This window comes from Chaetura pelagica, unplaced genomic scaffold, assembly GCF_000747805.2.
Source record: "Chaetura pelagica isolate M959 unplaced genomic scaffold, ChaPel_1.0 scaffold3, whole genome shotgun sequence".
In the NCBI taxonomy this organism is placed as follows: Eukaryota; Metazoa; Chordata; class Aves; order Apodiformes; family Apodidae; genus Chaetura; species Chaetura pelagica.
In genome coordinates this window covers 7,664,630-7,675,793 of record NW_009952974.1, presented here as the reverse complement: position 1 = coordinate 7,675,793, position 11,164 = coordinate 7,664,630, and the positions used below count along the sequence as shown (strand labels likewise).

The following is an 11,164-nucleotide window of genomic DNA, read 5'->3' as shown; positions in this document are numbered from 1 at the left end:
CCTGTGAACTTCTATTGGAAGGTAAAGAATCACCTCACATAGTTTTGTTTGTAGTTTAATGCTCTCTCATGTAGGGTTTGACCTCTTAGTTGGACCACTTGGCTTCAATTATACAAAGGCATTTTCTTTTGAGACCAGATCAGATCACTAGTATATCCTGAAGAAAAAACCCACAGTGACTTACATTTTAGAGCTACTTGCAAAATAAATAATAAACAAATACTCTTTTTAGAAGACCATGCTGTGATCTCATGATCCCAGATGTTTGCATGTTGGAAATTGCTAAGGAAGCTTAAGTTTGCCTCCTGTAGTGCAGAAATTATTCCTGTGAATTTTTCTGCCATTATGACAGGTAACGGTGAAAGCAGCAGAGAGGACAGGCAGAAGGAGGATGCTTCCAACATTGCTTCTTCAAAGTACTTTGTTCATCAAACGAGCAAAGGGACAACAAAGTTTTGGGCCATTGCCATTTAACACCAGTTGTTGCTGTTCAGTGTCTTTGGGCTGAGGTGCAAATCCTATGGTGCTGTAGATGACACTGCAGTTTTTAAATACAGTAGTCAGTCAAGTGGAGTTCTTAAAAAATATCTTTGCTACACTTGTGCTGGCACGTTGCAAACACCAATCATTAAACAATGGCCTCTCTCTTGTGGCAGTTCATTCCTATCACCTAGTCCAGATGCTTGCATGACTGTCCACACTGGTGGCCGATTTGACACTGCAGCGTTTCTTCACAATCATGTTGATGTATGCTTTCATGATCTTTATTATCTCACCCACCTAGAGGGAGAACACAGTAACAGAGGGTAAGCACATTAAAAACCTGATTTCATTCAGGCATACCAGACATTTTGCAGGAAAAGATTCCCCTTGTCCAAAGTTATGGTACTATAAATTTCGAATGTCATACTAAATGTGCATGTAACAGGTTTAGAATGCTTGGCAGGTTTGTGCTCTGTTGTAGCAACACGTAAAGAGCTTGTAGCTCAAAAAAAGCAACTTCAATGCTACTAAACTTTTTTTTCTTTGGAAGTTTGTGAACTCCTAATTCCTATACTGGAAGAAAAAAAAAAATTAGTACACTCTTGAGCACCCAAAATTTGAAATTCCCAGTGCACTGGAAGACCATTCAACCTCCTTCCCTTTCTAACCAGCAACTGTTATTTTTCCTCTTCATTCCTGTATTTAAGAAGAGGTTCAGTAGCACTTTAGGGTTAAGCACCCTTCATCTTTTTCCTTGGCTGTCCTATCTGTTCAGTAGGAGCTCTCACATATAAACTTGTCTAGCCCATGGAAATTAGAGCTTTACGGAAGTGCTAGTAAAACTGCATACAGAACAAGTCTTGTGTTTTCATGTACCTGGGATGTTTCAAAGAACATTTCTCTCTCATCCACTGTAATTTTGAAGGTGTTAGGTTGTGGTGCTCCAAAGAAAACAATGTGTTCATACTGAAAAGTTTCTAGTGGTTTAGGATCTCCTCGTTTGTAGATGGACACATTCTCTGTGCTGACTCCAAGCCAAAGATCATTTGGAAATCCACCTTCTTTGCACTGCAGGAAGAGAAATAGGAGTTTTTGTGTTAATGCAGTGGAGGATCAAACCATGTTTGATTCAAGGAAAAGCCCTCCATTTCTGGCTCCTGCAGAAGCAGGAGCAACTCTTCACCCCAATAGAATATCTGCAGAAGGAATCTTGTAAGCACTCCTGCTGCAAAGATTTGGAAGTGACATGGCTGTGAGTCAAATACTAGTTGGGTAATAAATAATTTTAACACCTGACAGTTCTCATCAGGTTTTAAAGTGATTTAGGAAGTCAATATTCCCCTTATTATTTAATAGATAATACAGGGAGTGCAAGCAACTTCCCATGGTAATCTACCTAGGCAGCAACATAACTGGTAAAACTGGAACTGTGGATTCCTGCTCTAGCAGGCAAATCACAGTGGTCTAAGTGACCTAGTCTGAGCAGTTTCTTTTACACTGCTACCAGACAGGATTGTACTTTTTGCTGTTGGGGACAACAGAGCTTCATTTTACTTTAATTTCCACTCTCTACAACCAGAAATGCCCTGAAAAAAATTCCAAGAATTCTACTGCTCTTCTAATGAAATGGGAATCCATCATCTCCCTCCAGTTACTGGGACACACCATTTTGTTTGCTCTGTGCTCTCTGCATAACACCTCCTTAGGCATGGAGCACTGCAGGCAGCCAGTTCCTGAAATTCCCTTCTGTTACTGGGCAATATAAGACACACAGCTCTTTCTGTTCTCCAGACTGATGCCCCTCCTTAGCAGTAGCTACATGAGTTCATACACTGCTTACCTCAACATCAAAGAGGGTTGACCCATAACCTGGCCACTCCTTTACAATGGACATGTATTTCACCATGGCCTGATGCTGAGAGAGTCCCTGCAGCTTGGTCCATTTCTGTGCTATGCTTGCCCGAGCAGCTGAAAGCTCTTCCTTCACCCACATCTCCATCATCTGCTCCTCTTCTACCTTCTGCTTCTTTACAGAGCCTGTCTTGAAGCTACGTTTCAATGTCCCTTCAAGGAAGCTGGTCCGTCTCCTCTCCAGAGTGTGACTGGTAGTGCCACTGCTCTTTGTTGAGTGCAATATTTTGGATTTCAGTCTGTTAACTGGGTAGATTCCATCCAGGGTCCAACTTATTTTAGAATAATCTCCATGCAGGTACTGCAGCCGTAGAGCTGCTAAGCGTTGCAGAGTGTCCTCTGGTGCAGGAAAATGACCATCTATGAGGCTTTCGTGAGCCTACAAACAAATAAAAAGTCCCCCAACTCATTAGAAAGCAGAAGCACACTTTAGTCACAGCTGGGTCCAAGTACAGATTCCTACAGCATCTGCCCATCCCAGCAGGAAAGTCAATCCCAGTGGAAAAGACATAATTCAGGAGGTCAGAAGAGACATTACAATAGAGAAGTCCAAGTCTGCAAGTCTGGTCGATGTGATAGGAACACCTCTTTCTGCAAGTGTGGACAAGACAGAGATCTTTGAAGGGCCCTATCCTGTAGTGAAAGTCTTACAATGAGGACTTCTTAGGTCTAGAACAGATGGGAGAGACTGCAATTGAGGCAATTTGTTTTGTGTTGTGCCAGCAACAGCTCCTATGAGGAGATGATTATTCAGCACCAGGTAGTTAGATGTAATAAACTCAAGACTCTCAAGTCTTGTTGCACACCAGCATCTCCCACCTCCTCCTCTTTCACCTGCTATCTCCCCCAATCTTATTGCTTCCCTTTCTCAGTTTTTCTGTAAAAATTATTTTGAGGGGGTTTTGCTACATCCAGTGTCTGGACTACACCTCCTTTCCTACTGTTACTTCTCTACCACCACACCCTGCTAGAGAAAGCTGACTGAAAGCCTTGTCAACAGGGACTTTGGTACAACAGAGTTTCCCAAGAATACCTCGATGTCTTGTTCCTGTTTCCTAGACATTCCATAGCTAACAATAATCAATTTGAGAAAGCTCTCTCAGGGCACCATTGTCTGTACATGCCATCCATTTGATGGCCAGTGAGTTTCAGTCTTCAGAACACTGACCCCCTTCAACACACATTAATTAATTTTCAACAGCTAAAATTTTCTTCAGCAAGCTCTAAGTGTTCATTAGAAGTAAGAAAGGTGGGACAAATCACAAAGCTGGGTACTCCAGTCAGCTCAGTTTTGCATCCCTAATTACAAGGTTATTTCACAGCAGTGTGATCTCTGGCCTAACCAGCATCATTGCATGGAGTAGAGTGACATAAAAGAAGATTACATGGCAGATAAATATTGTCAAGTACATTCTCTTTTCCTTTTACTCTAATACTCTTCTAGTACCTCTTTGTTAATCAAAAGAAACTGCCCAAAAGATGGGTTTTTAGTCAATTCCTGTAACACCTCAAGCCTATGCTTTTCTTATAAGCTGATTCACAGATAGCAAGATTTTCCAGTTTTCTTTACACCTGTGTTCTGTAACCAGTTCATTTTATGATTCTTCTTAAATCATTATCCACATTTCTGTATCTTTTATATGTAAAGATAAATTTTAAAAGTATTTCACTGTTATTGGTCTTCCATTCTTTTAAGCTCTTGCTCATTTTTCTTGCTTTTGCTCTATTCCATAGAGAACTTGACAGTGTATCTGCTTGGTAGATCCCAGGCAAAAATCCAACACAGTCAATTATTCTGTTCAAACCAGCATTCCTACTTCTACTACAAAGGTCATCCAGTTTTCTGTATAGTCCTTTGTGCTTCTGCCACCCTGTAAACCAGTCATTCTCCCAGAGCCAGCTTACCTGCTCAAACATGAAGGCAAACTCCACTCCATCTTTGGGAACATTCTCAATATCCAAGAAGCAATAAAGCTTAAAATACAGCTGCCACTGTCCTTCCTCCTCTTCTTCTTCAGAGCCAGCAAGTCTGTAAGATAGGAAAGAGAGGGGGGGAAAAAACAGTAACCAGAAGCACAATGGTACTGGGATGATAAAAGTGCAGCTCACAGTACAAAGATACCCCTGGATTTCTGAAATAGGGCATACAGAGCTACCTAATTTACCAGGATAACCTCAGTGCATGAGGCTTTTCTGATGACTTCCATTTTTTCCTCTGAGTCACATGAAATTTTGATTCAGAGGGACTTGAAGTTCTCATCAGATATACTTGATAAAGAAATTAGATCAACAGTGCTAGATAAATGCAAGAACTGGGAGACACAAAGTATTCCCCATTTGCAAGGCTGTTTCCATGTAATCTTGTGACTCTGAAAAGCATCAGCCTTGCTATCATTTGGAACAACTTTTATTTTTGTCTTCAGTACAGATATAAAAGAGACTCTTCTTCCGTAATTTTTTACTTTCTTCATGTGTCTGGCCACAAAAATCACAGTCCACAATAAATAATTAGAGCTGCATTTCCATGCCCAAACCTTTGCTTTCTCTTCTGATAAAGCTATTATGATGTGAATCGACAAGATCATTTTGATACTTCAGCAAACCTTCACTGAGCTCTGCTAGTGTTTGATAAGTGTTTGATAAAGGCACCACTGACTTTGTCCTGACCAGCCTGATAAAGAATGCCCTTTTGTCACTGAAATAGATGTTAACATGGTTTTCCACACACTGAGAAAGAGCACTTGAACCTCACCAAAGAGAAGTTCAACCCAAAGTGAACAGTTGAACCACCAAGGCTGCTTCGGATAAAACTACCCGACACTTAAACTGCTGTTACCTCCAACTAGGAGTTAAAGATTTTATGAAACATCCTTCTACCTCTCAAACTTGGCCAAGATATCAGCCACAATCACCCGACTCTCAACAGCCCGGTCCACCTGCTGATTGTGCTCAAAGAGTGCAAACATGTTGCGGCTGTCCTCCATCGCCAGACCTCGGATCAGCTTCTCAACCACCTGCAACACCAGAGACAGATCACAGACTAGCTATTAAAACACACACTTTCACAATGAAGAGTCAGTACCTCCTCAGGACACCCATAATTTCTTATACCTCCACTACATTTCTCCCTTGGTTATCTCTTTTCAGATTAAAGAATTCAAACCCTGCAAGGAAGGCATTACTTATATTTTACGATCCTCGCTGTTCTTCTCTGAAGCTTTTCAATCTCCACTACCCTTTTGGAGATGGGGCAGCTAGAACTCAGCACAAGATGCATGAACAGAATGGATTCAGATGTCATGGTGCTATTAGCAGTTCCCCTAGTAACAATTCCCCTCCTCGCTACTATGTTTGCCCCTGTTTAGCACTACTGCTTCCACAAACACGCTTACTATAACCTGCAATCTTGCTTCTGACCTGCTATCAATTAAGTTACAGGTAGAATACTACTTCCAGAGGGATTACATTATTAACTGATATTTCAGCTTGCCCAGAAAACTGTGTTTAGCAAGTCTGCAGACTTTCCAGTGGGCAGAACACCAGAAATGTTTTGATTTTGCAGCACAATTGTTAAGTGATATTCTACAACCCAGGACCCAGTACCAAGAGACAGATGTGCTTACAAACGGTTAATGAAACTAATTTCTTACCTCTCCAGCACTTGTGTGGGAATTGATGGTTATTTTACAGGAGCCACCACCATGGCAGTACACTGTTGTGGTCATTTCTTCACGGGTGAGAAGAGCCTGTATTTCCTCCTGGGAGGGCACAAACTCCCTTGTCTTTGTTCTCTTCAAGGAATCACTTATGAATTGCGCGTATCTGTCGATTTCTGAGCCTGGAAAGAGGTCTTTTACCCTAATTGTAGTGAGAAGCAAAACCAAAACAAACCCATATTACACAGAGAACCAGAAAGCACACACACTAGAATATAACTTGGACTACTTTATGTAGGGATAGAGACGTCAAGAGTAACCATTGAAATAATGGGCCTGCTCATTTCCTACACCATACAACCTGCTTTTACTAGACAGTCTGAAGTCACTTCAGTGGCATTTCTCAGCAACGTTTGAAACAAGCAGTTCAGACTTTCAGGAGTTTAGTACCAGCTGATGATAGCAGGACTTACTACCTCAATTTAGAAAATTGAGACTAAAAACTATGAAATCGAATGTTAACTTTTTTCTTTCATTCTTAAGTGGGTTTTAATTTGCTGGCTGTGCTTCAGCCACTTTTGTAATGTTTTTCAGAATCAAGAAGGTAGAAAATAGATGTTTATATGTGGTTCTCCTCCTTCCAGGGCCAACAGTTCTATGTATAACATGATCTGCAACTCCAGTGACAAAACCATGAAATGCCAAAATGGAGTACTTCTCAGCACCTCTTAGAACCAGGCCCTGGATGTAGTTATTTGGTGTGCCGGCATCAATTTCACTTCATCATTGCCTAGCTTGGAAGGACTTAAATTGGTTTTATTTATCTTTCTCATAATTAATAAAGAGTGAGACTACAAGGCTGCAGCTCAGCCCTGATGCAGACTGCTTTGGAAAGCTGCATTAGATTCTGAGCATGAATTGGAAGAAATGTAAATTATTTAGTTCATGAAAATTGGAGGTTAAAGCAGATTAGAGATAAAAAATGTAAGCATGATGTGCTTAGTTAAACAAACAAATATTGAAAAATTCTAAATTGGAATTACAGTATCTACTACTCCACAGTACACATTCTGACTGTGGCAACTGCAGGGTAATACATATTTCAATTAATATGAAAGTGCAGTCCTCACCTTTCCTGCGAGTTGAACATGCTTCTATGGGCATTAGTAAAAGCAGGTGATAGGCTGTAAATCCACTTTTAAGACAGTTTCACAGCATTCCGTTTGGGTTGCCTTAACTTTCCACATCCCTTCAATGCAACAGATGGATGGCAAGGGGGGAGTTTGAATACAACAGGACAAGTGGTAGCAAGAATTGTGCATGAAGGCTGTGATACCACAGGAGGAGGGCAAGAGAGAAAACTACAACAGGCAGTGGAAGATAAGCAGAGGGAAAGGAAACAGGCAAACAAAAAGGATGTTTACCTTCTAAGGTGGAACTTGAGGTAGCGCAGGATCCCTCGACTAGGCAGGAAAGTGCAGCTCATGCATGACATCAGCTGCCAGTGGTGCAGGTTCCCAGCACTGTTGGGATGTGGCATGTGATTCGTTTGTTTGATGAGCTGGCAGTAGACTTCATCACGAAGGGGCTTTAAATCATGGCAGGTCTGCAGAATGCCTTGGATAATAGGTATGGGGTCAGACACTGTCTCAATTTCCTGAAGGGAGTTAAAGATCTTCACCGCTTCATCCTGTAAGCTGCTGTACCCCTTCTCTTGTTGCACTGAGAAATGATCACAAAAGTGACAATAGGTGAGACTCTCCCTCATTTTCTACCGGCCCAGCAACACGACAAGCAACTGTACTAGTATGTCACAGAAAAAACAGCCACCTGAGCATTGGCTCTCATCTCCTGAACTTAAACTCAAAATTCATAAATACTTCCCCTTTAAATGTTCAAGTGCAGCTTTAATTAGTATTTTCCAACATCTAATTTGTCACTGCTGCAAATCCATTTTTGGAGATACTGTGCAGAAAAGCAGAGTGATGTTTTTAAGGGAAATTAGCACTGAAATCTGGCATAGGCTTTGGTGTCTACAGATGAGGTGCCAAGAGACAGCTTTTTGCACCACCTCTGCAGGCACAGGTGAAGGGGAGGCAGAAAGTCATCTCTCTGTAAATTGTCTTCTCAACTGAGAGCAGATATAAAGCAGAGGGTCACTAATGCAGTTAAGGGTTTAAATCCTTAAATGCCTGCATGCAGACACGGAAGCCTGGCTTATGTACTTCGTTGTGCCTGTATTAGCTGTGACCCCTGAGCCAACACAGAATTTTGCCAAATTGCTGTACCACAGATGCAGCTTTTACCTAGTGTTTAGATTTAAAATGCCTGTGCCAACATCGGTTACATTTTTTAAGCACCTAAATGCCTGCTTTGCATAGCTCAGAAGTATGTGATCCTCAAAATGTGAGCAGATTCAGTCACGTGGGTAAAATACTTACAGTTGACACTAACATCTCCATATGGTAGTGGGAGCAATGGGGAATGCAAAGGGTGCTGGGTATATCGCAGGATTGGGTTCCTCCTGTACGTTTGTTCCACTACTTCAAAGTTTGTGCTGTTTTCCTGGAATAAAAAAAAAAAGAAAAAAAAAGCAAGATGTCCTTTTAGGTTCAAGCACAACCAACTTTATGTTTCTGAAGGTCCACAGAAGCACTAGGTGACCAAAGCATAATTCACATATGAAAATTACTCTTTACATTATTTCTGAAAATTAAACATAAGAATAGCCATACGGGGTCATACCAAAGGTTACCAAGAACAGGATCTTGACTTCTAATGTGGTTTGTGGCTGATATCTAATGCAGGCATGCCCTAAGTATTTTTGACATGACTCCTCCTCAGCACATGCTTCAAACTTTCAACAGTAAATGGTTAATGGACTTTCTGACCATAGATCCTCCATGTTTAGTATGTAGTAATGAGCCTGTTCTCCTTGAATCTGTCTGGTTGTACCTGTCTACCTGTCTTTATAGAACAGACAACCAAAAAGCACATGGTATTAAAAATCTGGGCCTATCACTACCATACACACTGGCACCCCATTCTCCCACATTTTGTCCTATATTCCTTCCCTAACAATACTGTATGTTCCATTTTCCCTTGAACCCTGAGCTGAACTTTTCCAAGATTCTCCACAAACACAACCAGCTTTCTTCCTGAATAGCTGCTAATTGCATCTAGTTTAGAGCTCACAACAATGTAATGTTTACATACACATTTCTTCTGTAACATGCTTTAGTCTGTCTTCTATTATGATTCTGAATTTATTTTGCCAGGGTTTCTGTAAAGAGACTTTCAAAAATTACTCCTGCTACAGTGGCACAGTGGCTTTTTTTAAGGGTATTTTCTTTCCACCCTTTACTTCACTATTTAACCACACAAGCCTAAAGCACAAAGAGGACTTTAGAGTACAGCAAAGTCACATGCCTTGTAGGAATGGAAGTTTTTTGTATTTGTGTCCAGAGGATGCTTAGGAAGAGGAAAAAATGCAACAGGGATTTGCAAATGCTTAATCACGTAATCCTGCACGATTTGTAATTACACAGCAGTTGTAGCCTAAACTTAACGCACATCAGTTAACATACTAGTTCAAAATAGATTTCACATCAAGATTTGATTATTTTGTTGAACAATCATTTAGATTTCTATGGAAGAGTTAATTTTTCTTTTTTTTTTTTTCCACTAAGACAGCAACTCGATTTCTTGGGAATTCACATGATGCCACCTACCCTGATGTCACGAATGAGCTGCTGTGTAGGTGTTTCTATGGGAACCTTGCTGTCAATGACACCCTGAATGGCAGAGGCCCAGCGCATGGCTTCATTCAGCAGCTTGGTGTACAGCCTGTAGGAGTGCTTTCGCCCATGGACAATGATGTTCCAGTAGCCTGTGGAGACATAAAAGCTGAACTGTGAAACTTGCTTCCTTGTTATCTTCTCTTTTTGTCTGTAGCAAGTGGCTGAGGAAAACTGTTGCTGCTCTAATAGCAACATATGGTGCGTTTGGTTAAAATTCATGTCCTCCTTTCCCAGAACCTACTTACCAGCAGGATGGTCCCAATCTAGGTTTTGTCACAAAGACAGCTGTCCAAGATACAAGTATCTCACAGCATTATATGAATACCTCCCCACCAACCAGGCAGCTGACTTTCATTTACAGGCTTACACTGCTATTAATCACTCAGAAAATGACCAGTCTACACTGGTCCCAGTCACATTGCCAAATCAATTCTTGTAACTTTAAAACACAATATATTTGACATAAACTGAGAACAGGTCAAGATTATGACAATTCATTCTGCTAAAGGTTATTTTAGACATCTACTGAGATAACGAAAAGTGGAGAATTTCTTGTGAATAAGCAGAATAAATTTCCTCTCATCTGTCTTTACTACAAGCTTACAGCTTCCAGCTTTCTTCCATCCCTTTTTTAAAATATCCCAAGTAACTCCAGTATTTAAACGGCCAGTATTTCAAATCTTGTTCTAAGCTTAATTGTCTTTACCAACAGGATTCACCCCTCACCTTTTAATCCTAGTTCTATCCCAAACTCATTAAGTAAGCAACGGAGGATCATGCCACATCCTGCCTTCCCAGAATTGTGTCATGCTGAAGAGAAAACCAGCTTAGGCCCTTGTCATCTTTTGGTTCTAACAAGTTTAGTGATGCTACAAAAAACACTTACAGTGCTTGATAATGCTGTTAGGTAAGAGAGTAACTGACAAATGCAGGTTATTCTACAAAGTGACAGTTATTTATGGAGCCGTACGGATAATTACCATGTTAATTGGTATTTACATTTCAACTTTAAGAACTCATAACCATTTGCCAAATTTAGGAAACACTTAAACAGTCACCCTACTCAGTGAAAAAACATCAACACTGTGCATCTCCAGTGGTTGTGAGGGAATTAGTGTCACTGGCACACTGTTCTCTGGCCCTCTGCAAGTCTCTGACTGTTTCTGTGGGGAAAGATGTTTGCAGCCAGACATAGAATCTCAGATTACATCAAGACCACCTGTGAAGGACCAGGTATTTCCTTACACGAACATGACATGTCCTTTGAGTCAACAGACAAAACTGACTTAAAATGGCGTCTCCACGTGGCGCTGA

At 40.9% G+C, this 11,164-nt stretch overlaps 1 protein-coding gene across 1 annotated transcript in view; it reads right to left on the bottom strand.

Annotated features, from left to right (window-relative positions):
* Window positions 1-392: 392 nt before the first annotated feature.
* The window catches only part of LOC104387514 (unconventional myosin-X-like), a 98,397-nt gene continuing 87,625 nt past the window's right edge, over window positions 393-11,164 (bottom strand). Inside the window, exons 33-41 of the mRNA XM_009996284.1 lie at window positions 9,782-9,939; window positions 8,492-8,615; window positions 7,475-7,772; window positions 6,045-6,252; window positions 5,272-5,408; window positions 4,300-4,423; window positions 2,324-2,773; window positions 1,360-1,551; window positions 393-780 (exon numbers count right to left, since the gene is read on the bottom strand). Coding sequence (XP_009994586.1) covers window positions 667-780; window positions 1,360-1,551; window positions 2,324-2,773; window positions 4,300-4,423; window positions 5,272-5,408; window positions 6,045-6,252; window positions 7,475-7,772; window positions 8,492-8,615; window positions 9,782-9,939 — 1,805 coding nt within the window. The 3' untranslated portion in view covers window positions 393-666. The remainder of the gene's footprint in view (window positions 781-1,359; window positions 1,552-2,323; window positions 2,774-4,299; window positions 4,424-5,271; window positions 5,409-6,044; window positions 6,253-7,474; window positions 7,773-8,491; window positions 8,616-9,781; window positions 9,940-11,164) is intronic.